The 22,374-nt window shown below is 39.6% G+C and overlaps 4 protein-coding genes across 4 annotated transcripts; 2 read left to right on the forward strand and 2 right to left on the reverse strand.

Annotated features, from left to right (window-relative positions):
- Window positions 1-282: 282 nt before the first annotated feature.
- LOC116214327 (leucine-rich repeat receptor-like serine/threonine-protein kinase BAM2) lies at window positions 283-3,522 on the forward strand. The gene is made up of 2 exons (XM_031549739.1): window positions 283-1,016; window positions 1,245-3,522. Exons 1-2 carry the CDS (start codon window positions 418-420, stop codon window positions 3,214-3,216), a joined length of 2,571 nt encoding a protein of 856 aa, XP_031405599.1. The 5' UTR covers window positions 283-417; the 3' UTR covers window positions 3,217-3,522.
- A 2,324-nt stretch (window positions 3,523-5,846) lies between these two features.
- LOC116214328 (mitochondrial import inner membrane translocase subunit TIM50) lies at window positions 5,847-11,056 on the reverse strand. The gene is made up of 10 exons (XM_031549741.1): window positions 10,697-11,056; window positions 10,288-10,376; window positions 9,959-9,995; window positions 9,636-9,697; window positions 9,424-9,537; window positions 9,003-9,107; window positions 8,797-8,895; window positions 8,215-8,371; window positions 8,021-8,123; window positions 5,847-6,234 (listed from the first exon to the last, which is right to left on the reverse strand). The coding sequence occupies exons 1-10, from the start codon at window positions 10,956-10,958 to the stop codon at window positions 6,189-6,191; spliced, it is 1,074 nt and encodes a 357-aa protein (XP_031405601.1). The 5' UTR covers window positions 10,959-11,056; the 3' UTR covers window positions 5,847-6,188.
- Window positions 11,057-13,264: 2,208 nt separating this feature from the next.
- LOC116215745 (nonsense-mediated mRNA decay protein 2) lies at window positions 13,265-14,435 on the forward strand. Its single transcript, XM_031551585.1, has one exon. The coding sequence runs from the start codon at window positions 13,446-13,448 to the stop codon at window positions 14,235-14,237; it is 792 nt and encodes a 263-aa protein (XP_031407445.1). The 5' UTR covers window positions 13,265-13,445; the 3' UTR covers window positions 14,238-14,435.
- Window positions 14,436-21,205: 6,770 nt separating this feature from the next.
- LOC116213666 lies at window positions 21,206-22,018 on the reverse strand. Its single transcript, XM_031548691.1, has one exon. It carries the CDS (start codon window positions 21,794-21,796, stop codon window positions 21,449-21,451), a length of 348 nt encoding a protein of 115 aa, XP_031404551.1. The 5' UTR covers window positions 21,797-22,018; the 3' UTR covers window positions 21,206-21,448.
- Window positions 22,019-22,374: the final 356 nt, after the last annotated feature.

Below are 22,374 nucleotides of genomic sequence, written 5' to 3' on the forward strand. Positions count from 1 at the left end.
GATCAATAATTTTTTAAACAATTTGTAAGAAGAGATTACCGGTTATAATGCAAAAATTCCAATATATATTATTTCTGAAGTTTTTTAAGACGCCTCAAAATTAAAACACCCCTTTTTTTTTTCCTATTTTTCTGTACGCTTCTAAATTCTAATATAGGCAGAAAATGACAATATAATCTCACCCGGTCTCCTCCCGCGGACGCACCTCGCTCACTCTCTCCCTCTACTCTGCTCCCCCATCCCAAACAGCCCCCCCCCCCCCCCCCCCCCCCCCCCCCCCCCCCCCTTCTGTTTCTCTCTCTAAACCTCCATTGATTTGCAGAGGTCTCCACGAAGGGAGAAGAAGAAGGAAAGAAGGAGACTGAGCCCTTTACTGGAAGCTCACCCGCTATTCCATATCCGGGAAGAAGGGCGAAAATGCGCCTTCTCGTCCTCCTCTTCCTCCTCCTCCACCTCCACATCCACCTCTCCTCCGCCGCCGCCGCCGGCCACCTCCCGGAGCTCCGGGGACTCCTCTCGATCAAGTCCTCCCTCGTCTTCGACCCCGTCTCGGAGCAGCCTCCCCTCGGCTGGTGGAACTCCTCCGTCTCCCACTGCCTCTGGTCCGGCGTCACCTGCAGCCCCCGCACCGGCCACGTGACCGCCCTCGACCTCTCCGGCCTTAACATCTCCTGCCCTGTCCCGCCCCAGATCTCCTCCCTCACCGCCCTCAGCTACCTCAACCTCTCCGACAACTTCTTCAACGAGTCCTTCCCCGCTCAGCTCGCCGTCCTCAAGAACCTCCAGGTCCTCGACCTCTACAACAACAATATGTCGGGACCACTCCCCTTCATCGTGACCCAAATGTCGGCCTTGCGCCACCTCCACCTCGGCGGGAACTTCTTCAACGGCAGCATCCCGCCGGAGTACGGCCAGTGGGAGTTCCTGGAGTACCTCGGCGTGCAGGGGAACGAGCTCAGCGGGGCCATTCCCCCCGAGATCGGGAACTTGACGAAACTGAAGGAGCTCTATGTTGGGTAACACTCTCAAACAGAACCCATTGCTTCGATAGAATGTTGTCTTGATTTGGGTTTTCGATTTTGTTCAAGACATTCATGGTAGTGTGAATAAATGGGTAATTTTTCTTCTTCTTTTCTGGCTTTCAACATGAATTCAAGAGTCTCCATAGCATGCATTCTATGTCGGTAGCAGTCCCGCCGGGCTTAAGAGTTTGTAAGATTTTCATGCTCTGTTTTGTGGAACAGTTACAACAACATCTACGAAGGTGGCCTGCCGCTGCAGATTGGGAACTTGTTGGAGCTGGTCCGACTCGACGCAGCCAGCTGCGGGCTCTCAGGCGAGATCCCCATTGAGATCGGGAAGCTTCAGAAGCTGGACACTCTGTTCCTCCACATGAATTCCCTCTCCGGTCCACTGACCCGTGAACTCGGCCAACTGAGCAGCCTCAAATCGATGGACCTCTCCGAAAACATGCTCTCCGGGGAGATACCGGAATCGTTCTCGCAGCTAAAGAACCTGACTTTACTCTGCATGTTCCGCAACAAGCTTCATGGCTCGATCCCCGACTTCATCGGAGACCTGCCCCAGCTTGAGGTCTTGCAGTTGTGGGAAAATAACTTCACGGGTAGCATCCCTGTTGGGTTGGGAGAGAATGGGAAGCTTCAATTCCTCGACCTGTCTTCGAACAAATTGACGGGCACTCTGCCTCCTGATTTGTGCATGTTTCGTGGGGTCATTAATGAAATTCCCCTCCCTCCGCGGCTTAAAGTCTTATCCCTCTCCAACAACCAATTTTCTGGACAGTTGCCGATAGTCTTCTTCCGAAATTCAAATGTTGAGTTGGTTGACTTAGCCAATAACAATTTTGACGGCCCACTTCCGATTCCATCGCCCAATGTTTGGTTCTATTCCGCTGCAAACAATAAGTTTAGTGGAGATATTCCTCATCAACTCTGCAACGCCACTCTGCTACGTGTGGTGATCCTCTCCAATAATAGCTTGAATGGCTCCATTCCTCACTGTTTCATAAATTTAAGTGCATCGGTGTTGGACCTCCGAGCAAATAAGCTTGTTGGTCATATACCAGATATATTTTTCTCGTGGAACAACTTGAGGACGATTCAATTGAGTCAAAATCAACTTGAAGGTACTCTGCCGCGATCTTTGGCGAATTGTAAGAATTTGGAAGTTTTGGATCTCAGTGACAATGAGTTGGAGGGTCGCTTCCCTAATCGGTTGGGCACTCTTCCGAATTTGCAGGTGCTCAACCTGAGATCCAACAAGCTTCGTGGTCTGATTAACAGCTCCAGGAAGAATAATCATCCCTTCCCAAAGTTGCATATTTTTGACCTCTCTGACAACAGCTTTTGTGGTCATCTTCCGGCTAAGTACATTGCCAACTTCATAGCCATCAAAGATGAATCAAGAAGCAGTTTACAATACATGGGGGCAAATGATACTCACGCAACCTGGCCACCCTATCAAGATTCAGTCACGGTGGTCATGAAAGGGTTCGCCATTAAGTTGGTGAGAATTCTGACTGTGTTTACGACCATCGACTTCTCAAGGAACTTCTTCGGAGGAGATATCCCAGAGTTAATAGGAGATCTGAAGGCACTCAAGGGACTCAACTTTTCTCACAACAATTTGACCGGAAAAATCCCTTCTTCTGTGGGGAACTTGACGAATCTTGAGTGGCTGGACCTCTCCTCGAACAAGCTCAACGGGGAGATCCCTAGAGGATTGGCGGATCTGTCGTGGCTCTGCTGGTTGAATCTCTCAGATAACCAGTTCGTGGGACCAATTCCTCAAAGCACGCAATTTGACACATTCGACCACTCCTTTGACGGGAATCCTGGACTGTGTGGGCATCCCCTGCCAAAAGCATGTGGGGTCGACAACCCGCAATCACCACCTCCGACATCCCCAGAAGATGGAGAAAAGAAGGCGCAAGGTGGGAACTGGATCAAGTGGAAGGCAGTGGCAATGGGCTATGGATGCGGAATTTCATTCGGGATATCAGCAGGGTACGTTATGCTGGAAACCAGGAGGTCGAAATGGCTGGTGAGAACAGTTGAGCGATGGCTGGTGGGAAGAGACAGAAAGACAAATAGGCCGAAGAAAAAATGCGGCTCGAAGAAATCACGCGAGGCACTTATTCATGACCGATTTTGCACATTAACATGTGATTTTATAAGAATGAAAAAGTGCGTATAGTATTTACTTTAAACATTTTTTTTCTCATTTCCAAAAACAAACACAAATTAATCAGGAGGAGCACCGGAGGCCAATAAGATTGAAAGAAGAGCAGCAAAAAACAGTGCGTGTGGAGGCCTCCGTCAACCAAGGGTTATGGCAATATATCAATGATCAAGTGGAAAGCTCACCTTCTTCAATCCATAAGCATCTTCATTTTTATTTTATTTTTTTGGGTTTTAAGTGAAATGACAACAATCGTGTATTTTATTTCTCCGTAGTAAAATGATGAAACATATGAATGAGATCAATACTACTTGAAGCGTCTGTTTTGAGTAGAGTGGTACTTATCGAATTGAGGAACCAAACCTACGAGAATGAAGATTCTTATGCATCAACATGATAAAGACTCTTGACATGTCTAACGTTCATTACTTATAGCCAAAACTGTGCTCTCTCACCACCGTAAAAGAATTGGGGCCAAAGATTGACGTACTTTTCGAACAACTCAGCAAATGGAAACGAAAGATTATAAGTTTGGTGTGCCAATCAGACTCACATTAGGCAGCACTCTTCATATCCCAAAATTTCGAGCTGAGATTGCTCTTCCGGAATTCAATGAACCTCTTACTGGTCAATCTTGCTCTTTCATTGAACGAGAACTGGAGCAACATTGTCCTTCAACAGTCACGAGCTATGGATCCCTCCAGCGTCACCGCAAGCTTCTGCCTTGCTTCCGTTCCTGCATTCACCTGCACCATCATATAACTCGAGAGGTCACCAAATGAAGATCTTCTCACATTTCGAAGAGATTTACAAACTATGATTTTATTTGTTTTTTGGAAATAAAAGATGAGAAATGAAACACAACTGCCTCTACCGCCACAATTTTAATTTTAATTTTAATTTTTTTGGAAAAAATAAATCTCCCGTAAAGCAATCCAATCCCTTCTTTCCTTTCATTTTGCTTCAATTAATACTAAAGAGAAAGAGGATGTACAGGAAAAGTCATTTTCATGGCAGACATGAGAGGGAACCCCAAATATTTTTCATCTAGCTAGGAACAATTTCCATATCAAAACGAGATTACACAGGATTTCCAAACAGTTTGTTCTATATTCTGGTTAAAATGGGAGTATTTACTATTCTTAAGGCATAAGCTTGATTCAGAGAGCATTATGTCCTTCAATCAAAATATCTTCTTTCTTTTCATAAACAACTCAACCGAAATATCAGTAGCAAATTAGCAAACAGCAGTTCAGAGAAATACACTATGAAACAAATTTAGAAGTGCACAAAAGACGGATGATAATATCAGAAGAAAGTGAATATGCAAGCATCTTAAATGACTAAAGAACTAGATCGAGACCCACTCCTAACAGTTTCCTTTATTTCTCCAGATAAGCGTACAATGCTATGCTCTTAAGGCATAAGCTTCATTCAGATAGCAGGTCTTTCTACCCAGCAATCCATATATCAGCATCAAATGAACAGAAGGAAGACCAACAGTTTAGAGAACACAATCGTAACAATTCAAAAAGAGAGAGAGATAGTGTCGCAGGCATTAAATAAATAAAAATCAGCATGAACAAATTTCAAATTGAATAAAAGAAGGATGATAAAGCTCATTAAATCATTAATATCAAAAGATAGTGTCGCATGCATCCTAAATGATTAAGAATCTGACGAGGAAGACAATGTTGTACCTCTGATGCGCCAGGAAACGTTTGATGTACTCCGTCGGAATGTCTTTTCCTTGTAAGATGCTAGCACTGGTCTAATATCCTGTGGTTGTCTACTGACAAAAACTACACAAAGCATCACAACTGTAAATGGGCTTTATCCTGTGGTTCTCAAATTTTGAGAAAAGCGCAAAATCCTTACACTCGACAAATGGGATGAGATCCAGACATGACTCCAATGACAGGCCTCTGTCCCCGCATTCGTCTGCAGCAACATTTTTAAGATGAGAGGTCGCATGACCAAGATTCTCTCACATTCCCGAGAGAGTGGAAAGTTTCTTCCGATAAAGTTATTAATGACATCGACTCAAACTCCCCGAGGCAAATGTCAAAAATAATTCAATCACATTAGGTGCACTGGATTGAATGGAGGACAGTAGCAATGGGCTATGGATGCGGAATTGCACTCGGGATATCAGCAGGGTACATTATGCTGGAAACGGGAAGGCCGAGATGGCCGGTGAGGATGGTTGAGAAGAAGAGTGGCAAAAAGACAAAACAGCCCAAATAAAAACACGACTCAGAAATCACGCGACATACTTATCCCTGAAAGATTTTGCGCATATAAAAAGTGCGTCCTACTTACTCTTCTAATCTTAACATATTCCCCCCCGCAAAAATATACAAATTAATCAGGATGAGCACCAGAGGCCAATAATAAGATGGGAGCCCGCCAAGAGACATCGGACCCGGAGGCAATTTATCAATGATAAAAGTGGAAAGCTCCACAACTTTTAATCCATGAACATCTTCTTCTTTTTTTCTTTTTTTTTTCTCTTTTCCGGTTTCCGTTTTCGAGTGGAATGACGGTAATCACTTGTCCTGTTTCTCCATAGTGAAATGATGCGTCTGAATGAGATCAATAAAATCTGAAGCATCTGTCTACTTCATCAAATTAGAGGAACCGAATCTATGAAACTGAAGATTCTCATGTATCGACACGACAAAGACTCGTGCCTAATGTTATTTATAGTCAAAACTGTGCTTACTCGCCACTGTAAAAGAATTGAGGCTAGAGATTGCAGCACTAATCCAACAGCTCAACAAATGGAAACCAAACATTACGAGTTTGGCGAGTCAATCAAGACTCATAATTACACACGCTTCATATCCCAAAATTTCGAGCTGAGAATCGCTCTCTATGAATGAAATGACGCCACTTTACTGATCAAACTGTTCTTTTTCATTGAACAAGGATAGGAGCCACATTGTCCTATGGATTCCTTCAACAGTCATAAGCTACGGATTCCTTCAGTGTCGCCACAAACTCCTGCCCTGCCTCTGTTCCTGCATTCGCCTGCACCATCATTTAACTCGAAAGGTCACCAACGAAGATTTTCTCACATTCCTAAGATATTTACAAGCTATGCTTTTTTTTCTTTCTGGAAATTTAAAAAAAAAAATGAGGGAAGAAACGTGCCGGGCTCTACTGCTGCAATGTGTTTTTTTGGGATAACAATAAGTCTCTCCTAAAGCACAATCCAAACCCTTCTTTCCTATTCATTTTACTTCAAGTAATTACTAAAGTCCGAAAACTGGATAAATTTTCATGGCAGGCATGAAATGAACCCCAAATATTTTTCATGTAGTAACAATTTTCCAGATCAAAATGATTAGAAGTCGAGCAAAAAAAAAAAAGATTCTCTCTTACTGCCTATAAGAAGTAGAATAAAGATGCAGAAAGCTTAATTTTTGGTTCAATCTCAGTTTTGGAAAGGCCACACAATGATATCCGTCTCATGATTGATACTTACTATTAAAAGAGAGAGCCATTCCTAAATTTTAATTCTTGAAAATCAAAAAAATAATGTTGTGAAATGACATAATTACCCATTTGAAAAAGTAACCAACAAATTAAAAAAAAACTTTGGATTTTTTTGTAATCATACATAACTTTCTCTCTCCTTCTCAAATGTCTCTCTTCCTCTCCTCTCTTTCTCTGCCACGTTAACTCCTCACACTAAATCACTTCTGTTTATTTTTCACTAATTTCTCATGATTTTCGTGAAAATTGCCACTTAGAAAATTTTGGAATAGTAAAAATTAACATATGATGCCACCAGCTTATTTGAATTTTTCTTATACACACACACACACACACACACACATATATACACATATATTGATAATGAAATAATGATTTTTTTTAGCAAGTAGTACAACTATAATCACCTTACTGTAGAGTTGTTTTATGAATAAAAAATAGATTGTGCATCCAAATATTAACATAATCGTATGAAATTACAATACATTTTAGTTTTGTTGAGGTTATTTTATTGTATCTGTGCAAAGTGTAGGACCTGCAGGTGCGTAAATTATCAATTCAAAACATGGAAAATAATTTATAGAACATCCCACTCTTTTTTTTTAAATTACGGTAAACAAAGGGTTTAAATTTTCACTTCTAAAGTCACTTTTAATCGCTGGTGTACAGAGGGTCATACTCTAGTAATTGATAAAGGAAACTCCAGGTTAAGTCACAGGAGATGGTACACGGGATTCCCAAACTGTTTTCCAGTGAAAAACAGGAGTATCTATGTTGTTAAAGCACAAGCTCGATTCAGATAGCATTCTGCCCTTCAATCAAAAAAAATTTTCTTTTTCTTTTGGGATAAATGACAAAACCAAAATATCAGCACCGAATGAGCAACAAGATGTTCAGAGAAAGACACTATGAAACAAATTTTGAAGTGAACAAACAACGGATGATAATATCAGGAAAAAAAAATGAATATGTGGGCATCTTAAATGACTAAGAACTAGATGGAGACCCATTTCCTAAACAGGTTCTTTTCTTTTTCCAATTAAGTTTACAATGCTATGTTCTTAAAGCATAACCTTAATTCAGATAGGAGGCCTCTCTGCCGGCAATCAATATATCAGCATAAAATGAACAGAAGGAAGACCCAGAGACAAAACTGCATCAATCTAAAATATTCAGCACGAATGAACTCTAAAGTGAATAAAAGAAGGACGATAAAATTTTTTGGATTATAAAGTGAGCATTCAATCGTTAATATCAAAAGGAAGTGTCGCGAGCAACTAAAATGATTAAGCAACTGGCGAGGAAGATAATTTTGTACCTCTGATAATCCTGGGAACGTTTGATGAACTCTTTTGGAATGTCTTTTCCTTCATAAGATGCTAGCACTGGTCTAATATCCTGTGGAGGTCTAGTCGCAACAACTACACAAAGCAACACAAGTTGTAAATGCAAACTGATGGTAAATTTTGATTTGTATTGAATCAAATTTTGGGAAAAGTGCAAAGTCCTCACACTCGAGAAACGGGATAAGATCTAGAAGTGCTGTATCATCTGCCTCAAGCTTCCAAGGCTTAATCTGGACACAGTTTTCCTGCTGAAGACATGACTCTGAAGCATGGCCACTGATGTATATGACCTTTCCAGGATTCCTATTGAGCTTGGAGAGATCCTGCAATAAAAAATTGAGTTCTAAAGGATCCATATGTCTTTATCAAAGAATTATTAAATTATAAAAAGCAAACAAAGTTGAGAAAGATCATCTCAGAACTTCAACCGTTTCCCATGAGGTGCTCGAAAACAAATATTCAATCAGCAAACACCCCAACAGAGGCCCACATAAGAACAGATGTGCTAAACAAAAACTGCAGGTTTACAACGTTTAAGAATGCAGCTGCATATGTGGATTGCAATATTGAAAAGCCCGAGCATGAGGTAGCCACCCTAAAAAGCATTCCAAATTATATGGTTGCCCCAATCATTAACACAATGTAAACTTATTCAAATTCTACCCAACAGCCTTCTAAGAATTGATGGCAAGAGTTTAAGCAGATAAGACATAAAGTGGAATGAGATGGATTGGCCAGTATAACATACCCTATAATGTTTTCCGTCCTGATATTTGGTCGCACTCCTGTTAAGCTTGTATCGTATACATTGCTTACCATCAAGCCTTTCAACCACAGGATCAACGTACTGCAAGAGCCACAGAGCAAGCAAGACATATAAATTGAAATCAATGGATTGATACGGTTGGTTCATCAGGCTAATCTATTCAATGAAACATAAGAACCCAGTTTTACCATACTAAGCTGGTCAGAGTAGATGACAATTTCATAATATTTAGCAAGCTGCTCCAAGAATGCATCAACTCCAGGTCGTTTGAATGTTCGCCAGCCTCTCTCACGCTGCAATATCAAAAGGAAATCATCAAGAAGAAGCTATTCATCTACTATGAAATTACAATCAACAACATAATTGTCAAAATAAGGATTTCAAAAGGGAAGTTTAGTCTGAGCTTGTAGCATTACAAACAAAAGTAAACTAGCAAACCATGCCGGCCATAATGTTGTTTCAGGATATTGTCCATGTTGTATATAGGGAGGACTTTAAAATCTTTTTGAACAGTCAAGGAAACTGCTAATCTTCTTCTCTACAGGCTGAAGTTCCTTTTGTTCCTGAGATAGTAAATAAGTCTGTAAAGGCTGAATCCTTACAGCTCACCTTCCAATCAGAGTAAACTAATGTCTCATTCAAATCTAGAACAAGCGTAAAAACATGCTGCTCCATTGGATGCAAATCAGGAAGGAGCTTATCGGAGGTTGGCTCAGTAAAACCCTGATGAAAACAAAAGAGTAAACCACAGCAGAGAAAAATAACACCAAAGCTATTTGTAGATGGAAATTGAAGAAATGGCAGACCGGCAGAGGGCTTACTTGAACTTGTTCTTCAATTTGCCTCCTCAAATCCAGATACAGATCAATAGCTTTTGCAGGTACTGATACATGAAGTACCAATCAATCAAATGAAGATAAATGCATTATCTCAAAACAAAATGAACACAAATTAAATGCATCATGTTCAATGATCACAGGCCAAAATAAATTATCTGAATCCAGTAAATACGTTAAGCACTTCAAACATTAAAGAAACAAGATAATCGCATCTTCCAAATAAGCATAGAAGAGGAAGGCATTCGATAGGAAGGCCGTAATTATTTAAGTAAAAAACAAGATAATATCAGTTCGCAGGAACAAACCTGTCATGGCAGCAGAATAGAGAGCAGTTTGAAATTTCTACACAAGAAACAAACAAACAAATGTCAAATCACATAACGACCACATAAACTTCTAATTGCCAGTCCAATGACTAAAAGAAATAGCCAATCATAAGGTAAGACTTTGAAATACTGAACGATGCACTCGACTAACTATTTGGGAACTACATTAACGTCGACTTGGAACCTGCTTAGCATGGCTCACCTTCAAACAGAAAAACACATTACATTCTGGCAACTTCAACAAGTATCCATTAAGTTGATGCCCACCAAACATAGGAAGAAGAAACAAAAAAGTGCCTTATACTCACTTCTACTGCAGAGTCAGTGTCCGCCGCAGTGTTGCTGACAGATGCTCGAAAAGCCTTTGTTTTGTCATCTATTTCATCCGCAGAATACGCTGCGATCAATAGCAAACACTCAGAAAGAAGTCCATACCCTGATCCAATCGTCGATAGCTAATAAAAAAGCTACAAGGCGCTGCACTTATTCCCGAATTACCGACATTTACCGTGTACGAGCTAGTCAATTAGCATTGGCCGTATTCTTAAGCTCATTTCAGCAATAACCTGAAAATCCTTTCATGGCATTTCCCGGCTGTCACCATGGAAATACCATTTCGAGCAAAAGTGCTATCACAGTGTTCTTCAAATAGCATGGCAACCATGAAACATCATTTCATTGAGAGAATGGCAGACGGAATTGGAAGCAAAGAAGTACCGCAGGTGGCGTAAACGGCGGTGGCAGCAACGCCAGTGAAAGCGGCGACTAGGCTGTACTTGAGAAAGTTCCACGATCTCTTCCCCTGGGCAGGAGGAGCCGGCTCTTCCGGCGGCGGTGGCGGCGCCTGTTCGGAAATGAGAGACTGCGACGCGATGATGGACTCCTTGTGTGAGTTGATTGAAACGTCCGAACTCAGGAACCGCCGATTGTGCTTCGCCAGCAATGAGCTAACGCGAGATCGAGCGATCATCGACGACATGGTTCTCGTTCTGACCTGTGCAGGTCTGACTGGAATGGGTTGAAGTAGGGTTTTGCAGAGAACAGAAGACCGGGGAAGAGAGAGTGAGAGCGTTTGGGAGCTTGGATATGCTATACCGCGTTTGGATTAACTACCCGGAGTCAAAATGGGGGCTGTTTGGATGTCGGTGTAGGCTAAGCCCGCCCTGGTTCTACAAGGAACCAGAAAGGAAACTGTTTGGTCACCGACTTAACGGACTTCAAAGGTCAACTCTAAAGCCCATCAAAGGCATTTGAGAGGAACCAAACGTCCCAACAAAAATTAATTTGAGCGAAATGAAAATTTTGGGCCCAAGCCCATCAAATTCGGCGAGAAGTCGACGAGGAGACAAATGCTTCGCTCGGACATAAACGTATGACCAGACAACGACAGGCCAGCGCATGGAATTCTTTGACATAACCAAAAAAAAAAAAAGGCCATAACACAAAAGTTTATCGGTGACTAATTTGTCCAAGAGGAAGATAGTTTTATGTTCTTTTTTTCATTTGCAATTTGTGTTGGATATCTATTTTTGTACTTTTACAATTATGGGAGATCACCTTGTTCATACGATAGAATAGGTTCTATACTAGTATTGTGAAGATAATGAGAGCATATAGCTACAATCAACGAGTTTTTCTTTTATATAAATATATATATATATATAAAAGATTCTTCGACTTTTGTAACAGAAAAACTTTAGAAGTTGTATGAGTGATGTGGTGAGATTATAATATGCTAATTGTTGCGTTATGATTAGTGGAAATCTCAAAAGTCATTTAAGTATGAGCTATCTACACCCTATGTGTCATGATCCGGTGAATTGTTTTAGCTTTTATCATTGTATATAGATTATACATAGGAAAATTCTATAATGTATACATGTATGTGACATCGGTATTGCTCACAAGGGTATGCAAGTGGCATTCGTATCGAAATATGACGGCATCACATACGCGCGTTTACTGTATATCTTGCAAATACATGGGATTAAGTAGTACGTGTGCAATATGCCTTTATATAAAGGTATTTCATCTTAATAGTTTAATTATTCTCTTTATTTTTGTTTTTCCAAAAGTTTGTTGTTAGGCAGGCAACATTGCTTTCAAATGCTACCATCCAAAAGAAGAATCTAATTAGTACCATAAAGTTTAGGAAGCGACAAAATGGGGGGTCAATAAAAGTTCCAAGCAAAGAAGTAAAATAGAATAAATAAAATAAAATGTATAACCAAGACGAGTATTTGTCAAGTGCTTTTGCCTTCCCTTTTATACATGGAAAATATTCCATAACCATTAGTTTGTGATATAATGCATATATATTTTTGCGAGATATGATGCAGTTGACAAATTACATAATTAGTTGTCGATCCGTAGGTTCAAATATGATTATAACATTATGTGGCATCACCACAAGAAAATATATAGAATACTTTGCCATAAAATATCTCATGTGTAGTAGATCTAAAGTTTCCATCATGAATAAGGGAAGAAGATAGACAAACGTAAAAATCGATAAATCTTATCTCTCAAGCTTAAGGCAAACATATTCAAACCAAGCAATTGAATGTTTTAGTTAGTTATTTTCCTATTATTAGCATGTCGTCATAATTGGATCTATAGCTAACTTCTTTTCACTCAATCATGGAGCCATAAGAAACATTCCATCCAATGTGAAGATAAACTCCTACCTAATGGAATGTACACAAATATAAATGGGAACTTGTGAGGGTAAATGAAAATAGGCAAAACTCCCACCAAATGGCTTTCTTCTTTTTATTATCTCATTTGGTATATAAGATCACCGTGTTTCGAGTTTTCTCGCCAGTTTGATTCTTCCATGAATCAAAATAATCAGGCATCTGCATTAATTTTCATGGATTGGCAATATATTAAGATCCAAACTAGAGACATATTTGGGTCCATACAAGCAGTTTCATGAGTCGATTAATCAATGCCCAATTGCCAGTATAAATCTGATGGCTAGTCCATGAGATGCTCCTGGATTACGTGGAGCCAGGGATAATGCACTACGTACTGATCGAATAAATAGATAAGGCCCACCGGCATCAATGCATCAGGAAACCACTTCTTTTTCTGATGAATTTACGCATCGTGACAAGGAGATTCACGTAACGTTAATTCGGCCAGATCCATCTGGAACCTGAAAGAGACATCGATCGTAACGTCACTATATTGGTATCTCATCCTCTACTCAACATGAGCAATTTTGCAAATTAAACTGACTATATCCAACCTCCCAACTCCTATATAAGGAGCCCTCCATAGGCTTTTGTTCATGCACTAAACCCTTTTGCACTTTGGACCCTCTCCATTCAATTTCCTCTCAATTTTCAATTTTCACCACTCTGAGATCCCAAACTTCTGCAACTATAGCCTCCATTATTAGTACACAGCAGCATCATCAACCTCTCCAAATTCCACCAAGGAAGAAGAAGAGACATAAAACATGGAGCAGACCAATGTATTCAGCAGCCTCAAACTCATTCAGACAGCAAAGCATCAGATCCTAAGGAAAGTGAGCATCAAACAACTGTTCATGTTGCTGTCTGTTTCTCTCTTCTCCCTTGTGTTCTCCAGCTCTAACTGCCCCTCCTTCCTCAAAGCGTTCAATTTCGACATCTCAACCTTCCCATTCAGGCTCTTCACGCACGCGGTCGACAAGAACTGCATATTCCTCATCTGCAATGGGATCCTCGTCTTCCTCGCCAAGAGCTCGGGCCTCATCAAGGGCAGCAGGACGTTCAGAAAGGGTAGAAAGCAAGCCGAATCACTATCTTTTGACATGAAAGCTGCACAAGCATTCGAATACACGGATGAACATTTGTCAGGTGGTCTGAGAGGTTCGGATGATTTGGTACCAGTAAATACAGACAGGTATTCGGTCAAAGAAGTGAAAAGAGAAAATGAGGACGACTTGGATGAAGCTTCCGAAGTATCGAAAGCAGAAGAAGAGGCAAGTGCTGTAGTGGCCAGTGGAGAAGAGCATCATTCGATCGAAGAACATGAAAATTGTGCAGTGTCAATAGAGGAAGACTACGGATTTGATGACCAAATCGGAGATGATCATCGTGATGATGATCAGATGGAAGAGCAAGGAGAAGAAGAAGAAGACGACGTATTTGGAAATAAGACGACGAATTTGAGTATGGAAGAATTGAACAAGAAGTTCGAAGAGTTCATAAGAAGGATGAAGGAAGAAATTAAGATCGAGGACCAGCAGCAACTCGCCGCGGTCTAGTCTACCAACGTACACATGTTTAATACAAATACATATATAGAGTTATATATTATATTTTGAACATATATATCCTCAGTTTGCATGTGGATTATATATGTTACGTCCCTTAAAATATTTCGCGAGTTCATTCAGATTATTATGTTCCTTAATAATTTCTCGTCTTCGTTCTATGTGAATAGTAATATATAAGTTTTCCCATGTTTTATCCACTAAAACACGTACATTAATAATAGGAGACCCTTAATTTAGCTAATATCTATCTGATGATATCTATACCATTGATATACAATGAAAATGTGTACTTGGTCGGAATAATAAATCTTTGAATTTCTTCTGGTTAATGGGTACGTAATATGCCTGAAGGACATATATTTTGGGGAGAAAAAGATACAGAGGGAGAGGTTGAATAAATCCAATTAATACGTAGTTTATGCTTCGTCTAAATCGATCAAAAATGATTCCTCGTTACGTTGGACCAGAATTTCTCAATCCAAATGGAGCAATATATATAATACCATTGTCCTCCCGAATCATTCCCCTTTAAATTTCATCCATTGAAATAATAAAGTCAAAAGAAGACATCGAGAATATTAATTTTAGGCCGTGCGAGAGAGAATCACGAATCTTAGCTAACATGTGGTTCGTGTGCATGAACACATCGGGAGTATGAGCAAAAGCGGCTCAAACTTATAATTGGACTCTAATTATGAATTCAATTTTCACGCAAAGAAATTTAATTTATGAATTCAAATCTCCACACAGAAATAATACATTCACCAAAATATCTAGTCCAATTAATTAAGGTTACGAGTTTGTTCCCCGCCATGGCAGAAAGGTACGTAGAAGAAATGCATAAATCCACACATATTTCAATATATATACCCTCAACATCATCTGCTTAATCAAAACTTTAAAACAAAGCTCATGATCGAGGCATGCTTAATTGTTCCTACCATTAACTTACATGGCATATTCAGTAAAGTGCTCGATTTAAAGCGTAAACCATGCGCGTATATGATTATTGGCGATAGTAATCAGATCTAATACGCCGATCCATCGGGAATCAGTTTTAAATGATTAGGAAAAGTGATGCGGCAGAAGAGGTGACAAATCGGTATTTTGAGAAAAATATGTTATGACGACCATGTCTCGAGGAAAACGGCTTCCTAAGCAAAACTCACAGCCTTTGGCTATGAAAAGACAAGATTTTGACCGAATTCCATCGTTTATGATTTCAAACGGGCATTTTTATGTTATTTGGGCATTTTTTACAATTTTAGGAAAAGTTTGTTTTTCATGCAATTTATGTGTTTTTAATTCTATTTAAGCATTGTAAAACCCTAGGGTTAGAGGGGTTGTCTTTCGATCAGTGTATAAAGTTCAGAGCTTTCGTGCTCTTTGTTCAATCTCGGAGTCGATTCTAGTTTGATGCATATTTTCTGATATTCGTAGAATCAACATGTAGTAGAAGGTCGTAGTTCCGGTATTCATGCGCAAATCAACGGGTCGGTGACGGGTTACTTGTGTGTACGCTGCGTCAGTTGGTATTAGAGCTGCGTTCGTTCTTGGATCAACGATGTCGCCCCGAAGAGCAGTTAATCAACGTCATGCTGCAGAGGAGGACGAGTTGGATCGAAGGATCGATTAGGCCATGAATACCCGATTGGGGGTCGAGTTGGATCGTAGGTTTGATGAGGTAGTGGATCGCCTAAATAAGAGGATGGGAACGCTGTTGGAGGCCTGGCATGAGGTCAACCAGAGGCGTAACCAAATCCCTAATCCGACTGTCGATTTGGAGGATGTCAAGTATGATATCTATTTTGAATGGGACGCGAATATATTTATCAAAGAGAATTCGTCTGATGACGCATTTTTTTTAGCGGGAGGCAATGGAGAGCTCAATTTCGACAAGGATGATGAGGGAGATGACATGGGTTATGACGAGAACTGAAAATTCGATGAATTTGAGGGGAATGATGTGGGGTTTTTTGCTTCTGCAGAGTATGATGAGGACGACAAGGAGGCTGATGCAGTCTGGGAGGCCATCGACCAGAGGATGGACTCGCGAAGAAAAGATAGGAGGGAGGCAAGGCTGGAGCAGGAAATTGAGAAGTACCATGCCCCGAATCAACAGATGAGCACGAGGATGTCAGATGTCTCTATCGAACCAATCACTGCGGCAGAGTATTTTGAGTCGGGATTTTTTCCAATCATCCGTTCTGAAGCATGGGCTGACATCGGTTTTCGATCAAGTATGGAAGATGTGTATGTTTGTGTGGATAATTTTATCTCTGAACTCCTAAGGCGAATTCGAGGATGAATTCTCTCTACTCTGGGAAGAATGATGCGGCAAAAGAGGTGGCAAATTGGTATTTCGAGAAAAATAGGTTATGATGACCTTGTTTTGAGGAAAACGGCCTCCAGAGCAAAACTCACAGCCTATTACTATAAAAATACGAGATTTTGGCCGAATTCCATCATTTATGGCCTCAAACGGGCATTTTTATGTTATTTAAGCATTTTTTTACAATTTTAGGAAAAGTTTACGTCTTTCGTGCAATTTAGGCGTTTTTAATTCTATTTAAGCATTGTAAAACCCTAGGATTAAGGGAGTTGTCTTTCGATCAGTGAATAAAGTTCAGAGCTTTCGTGCTCTTTGTCCAATTTTGGAGTCGATTCGAGTTTGATGCATATTTCCTGGTATTCGTAAAACTAGAAGGTCGTAGTTCCAGTATTCATGCGCGAATTAACGGGTCTTTGACGGGTTACTTACGTGTACGCTACATCAAAAAGCTCTATCAGTAAGGGCGCACACGCACATAGATATACACACATGAAGAAAAATTGAGGAACTGTGGTTTTTGGTTATTGAAAGCGACTGAATCGGCCACCTGAACTGATATATACCCCCGTACCGGTGACCCAAAAGTCAAACTCCCCTTGACACCCCATATGGCTTATAACCTAGTAGATTTCAGTTTCATATATATCATATCCAAATTTCATGGACAGCTATAACGTGTCACACACATACATTTTCCTTGTTTTTCTAGATGAGGGGATTTTAAGAAGAAGAAGGGGACCGAGACGACTCGCGGGAGAAAACGTTATTCCTTCAAATCCGGCATCCATTTATATCGGAAATTTCGCCATCCCTTTTATTAGGATTCAAGCAGACAATAACTCCCTTTAATTGGAGAAAATAATACTCCTTATTTCCAGAAATCTGACTCCATTTTTTTCCTTCGAATCCCTCCAAACAGATGTACCAGACAGAGAACAAGTTCGTCGAGTTGAGTGGTTTCTCCTTTTTCTCCAAAGCTAAAGAAAAAGCGCCAATTATTCTATGCTTCAATCCATGATGAAAATGTTACATGTGAATGGATGAATCTGTCGTGCAGTAGAACTCCAAAAAGAAGAATAACTTTATTGGGTTATTTTTCCCTTGGGGTGGAAGGAAGGAATGAAAGCCATCGGCATGCCTTTTTTGTGATAAATAAAATTTACAAAAGATATTGCTATCATAATATTAAGAGATTAAATATTAAAAATTATCCTTTTTTCTTTCAATTAATACGTTTTCGAGATTCAAATTTGAATTCTTCCTTTCATCACTGAATCAATATTTTATTGGTAGCTTATCTACATAGCTTTCGTTTATGCTTTGCTTTCCCAATTTTTGTCTTATATAGAAAATCAAATATATGTGGGATTGGACCACATACTACCGTGAAAATCCAAACGCCAAAGGAATTTATGTGTCGATCGCCTCCCACATGGAAAGTTCTTGAGAAAATATCTTCATGTCGTACCTAGGAGCATAGGGGGCAAAAAAAAAAAAGGAAAATCATTTTATTTATCGGTGAGATGAGAGATTCATGAGCTTTGTAAAGGAACAACAAAATAGAAAAGAAAATTCTCAAATAACTGACTAGCTATTTAATTTGATTAGGATAACACATATGGAAACATGGGTTAATTTGTCGTCGATTAGGTGGCAGTTGATATGGGGACTATGATATGTGTGTGTTCACATGAGTGAAAGGTCTAGACAAAGTGCGAAACAACATTATGTTTAGGGGGGCTAGACTTCCATAAATAACAATGCACAACTTCTCGGATTTGATAGTCGATGAATGGACTTGAGTTTGGTACAGAGTATTTAATTGATAATTCAGTCGGGCGTACGTGTTCATCAGTTATTCCGAAAACAACCCGATAATCTACCATTTAAATAAGGCCTCGTATCATATGGACCTCTAATTTTAATTGATGATGCTGCATGATCATGAGACGAGATAAGGTGCCATATCCATAAAATTGACTATATATATATATATGTATGTATGTATATTATTTATCAAAAACAGAAAACATCTTATATATATGAATATGTACGTGTATATATATATATATATATCCTTATTGTGGATTGAATATCTTCCAAAAAAAAAATCTTGGGGACTGAATTAACTGATGTGAGATTAGACATATAGATATATATAGACAACCACAGAAAAATTTCTAAGTACCGTTGCCCTGTTTAGTAAGATGGAGTTGTTATATTAACACATCGGCATCATCAGTTAATATTCGCGGGCCTCATCTTGCATAGGCATGAACAATCGGCATGTCAAGTTATGTCAATTTCTGTGTATTGGTAGCATATCTCGCTAGCTAGACGGTTTTGCATAAGCCTTTCCTTTAAACATACGGCCAGAAGCTTAATATGATATTGGAGCAAGCAAGTATTAGGATTCAAATTCAGTAATCCTATTCAGGATCCGTTCAAACGTGTCGAGTCCGAGTCATTCTCGATCAAGGCTCCTGATTTCTTCCTCCTTCATCCCTACGGACTTTACGTTACTTCAATTACCCGCTAGATGGTCACATGGTCTATGGTTCTTGTTGAGGACAAGTATTACCGTACAGAATCCGCTTCCTAGGACGATCTCAAAATAATTCCAAGTCTCGGCTCGGTTTCAGACCACAGAGGAGAGCCCATGCAACAAGCCCACCACAACGGGAGCCATCAGTTGAAGCTGAAGGCTTCAACTGGGCCCAAAGAAGCCCAGCGAGTAGAATTAGGTCCAGCCCAAAATTACGGGCCTCTTAGAGGCCCAAGAGTAATGTTTCTGTCAATCAAATCATGATCGAGGAATCTTTGCTCGCGGGCTCCACAAACGTAAGCTCAACGGCAAAATCCCTTGACTACGCGTAAACTCCACGAGTCTGTGGGCCCCCGGCCCAACTTTTTCCCGAATCGATGCCACATGCGTACGTATCGGGTCATTCAATACCCCAGGGATAGTTCGGTCGATTTCGAGCCATCGAGATGGACGCTGTTATCCCGTGTTTAGTAGAATAAACGAGAAGAGCACTTGAATCCACGAATTTATCATTCGTGTATTATTTGTCGATTTCGTGTCCTCGAATAAGAGGCTACGAGCCTATAACGGCTCCAATCAATTGGCCTTTTCTCTCGTCAAAACATTACTAATCACCAAATTAGTGCGATGGACTGTGAAAGGTTAAAAAACTGGTCGGTGGGTGGGCCTTGTCGCGAATTCTCAGTCAGGAATCTTTGTACGAAACTGCCAATTTAAAAAAAAATTAATAAAGATAAAAATAATAAAAAGATAAGATAAGATAAAAATTTTGCGGGAAGACAGCATTTCAACGCTTACGTGGAATTCCATTTCCAATTTACTAGCCCAAGTAAAGTTTTTGGCCTAACACGGCAGGTAATTCAAATGGGTTCGACCTAATGATTAATGTGTATTCAAGTTTGCACCGAGATTCGAGTTTGAATCTTTTTGGGATCATCGGAGCACTTTTGGTGTAATTATCCGTTTCATGTGCCGCCGGGGATTCACGGAGTCCCGGGAATTAATCGGACGAAATCCAGACACTCCGAGTTGGTAAAAAAAAAAACAGAGATAGCACGGCAGGGTTTCGACACCGAATTACAGTATCTTGGCCAAGTCTTGGCATGCCGTGCTGTTAGTAGATCGGCTAGTGCAGTGCCTGGGTGATAGTCCTTGTTGGGTTAAGGCAAATTAGTGTATATAATATTTCAGACTTAAATTATACAGTAGACTAGGTAATTAATGATCCGTGAATTGCGCGGGTTTATATTTATACATCTCCATATTATTTTTATAGTAATTATTTAAATTTTTAAACTGAAATTTTCTTATACAAAATTATAACCATTTTTAATTTCAAAAATTTAATATTCAAATAATAATAACAATAATAATTTCTATTTCAATTAATATGCATCATATATATTTTAAGTTAACTATTAATATAATCTTATCATATATATTGAGTTTTGTAATTAGAATATAAACTTGTTTTCTAAATATTGTTTATAACATTTTTATCTTTAAATTCTACTTTTTATTTTTATAAGCTAATAGCGTTTTGTTATAATCTTTTTCTTTTATATGTTTTCTAAAATATTGTCACTTGTTTTTTAAATTGAATCTTTTCTAATAAGTCGAGAAGGTATTGAATTTTCATAATTGAACTTGACTTGATTAAATTAATTCTCTTAATTTTTAATATATTATTTTAATAACTTTTTCCTATGAATACGAGAGTATTTATTACAATAGAATATAATTTTACTTATATAAATATATATATATATATGTGGATTAATCGATAAAGAAACAAAATGATTTTTCTTTTTTTCCCCCAATAGATTCTCTGGATGTGCCGTAAGCTTCCAAAAGATGAAGGTGTGCGCATTATGCATCAGGCGTATTTTAGGCAAACCGTCAATGTCCCATCCGACTTCACCTGCTATCAGCATTGAATTGATGAATTTACATTATCATTATCACCTCATTAATTCATCAAAAAAAAAGAATAAAAGAAATTATTTCCAACAGCTACAGAAAATCAAGAAATTAACATAATAATATTTATAAATTCATTAAAAAAACTAAATTAAGGGGAAAAGAAAAAGGGACGGATCTTGACCATGAGATGACCTAAGCATGCCATCAAATGATTTTTATTCCTTGCCCACTTTTATTACATTTCAATTTCTGTCAGCTACAAAATTAAAGAAACAGCAAAAAAAAAAAAAAGAGAGAGAGAGACATGGTTACAGAGTACACAAGTTCACTTCTAACCTCGGATTCCTCGGAAAAAAAATTGTCAATTACTTGGATACCGATTTGGATATTCGGGAACACCTAATAATTATCCTCGGCGGGGACGGCGGCGGCTTCGTCTTGTTGGTGTTGGCCCAGGTCGTCGGGCTTGAGGTTGTGTACTATTGGTTCGGCGACTACGGGGTCGGGATCCCCGGCGACGTAGTCGAGGAGGCCCTCGCCGGCCTTGTCGGGAGTCGGGGGCGAGGTCTTGCCGAAGAAGACGACGGCGACGAGGAAGAGGGCGGTGGAGAGGAAGAGGGGCCAGAAGTAGGCGAGGAGGGTGACGAATCTGGGGGCCAGGAGGACGAGGCCGAGGAGCGAGAGGGAGAGGATGACCGCGACGAGGATGTGGAGCCTGTACTTGAGGATGGCCGCCGGGATCGCCATGGGAGGTGTTCTCGGTGAAAGAGCTCCGGCGAGGTTTTCTAGAGAGAGATGGAAACGTTTTGATCTTCTCTCTCTCACTCACTCACTCGCACTCTGCTTCTGTGCAGAGATTCTCTGTGAAATGGCCGGTCTTTCTTTTGGGGGTGGAGTGAGGACTGTAACGTTTTGAAGAATAATAATTGTAGGTTTATCTTGTCATTTGTCAATGACAAAAAGTTTTAAATCTCGAGTTGCGGTGGAATTGGCATATTTTGTTTTATATGCATCGACTTTATTGTAATACAAGATTTGAAATTCACGACAAGTATTCCGTGATCATTTTTAACGACGTTGTGTGAGTCAGGATTAGTCTTAGTCGATAAAATAAAATTAGAAAAAGAGATTTAGCATAGTGAGACGGACTAAAAGATTTTCATATTCCTATATTTAACCTCTTTTTTATTTTTTATCTCTTTCTATATCCATAAACCTTCTCCATAGTCCAAATTTAAGAATACCCCCATTAATTATTAATTATTATTTATCAATTTTTTTAAAAAAAAATTTACCATGCCATGATTTTTATTTTGGTATGTAAT

Source organism: Punica granatum, chromosome 7 (assembly GCF_007655135.1).
Source record: "Punica granatum isolate Tunisia-2019 chromosome 7, ASM765513v2, whole genome shotgun sequence".
Lineage (NCBI taxonomy): Eukaryota > Viridiplantae > Streptophyta > Magnoliopsida > Myrtales > Lythraceae > Punica > Punica granatum.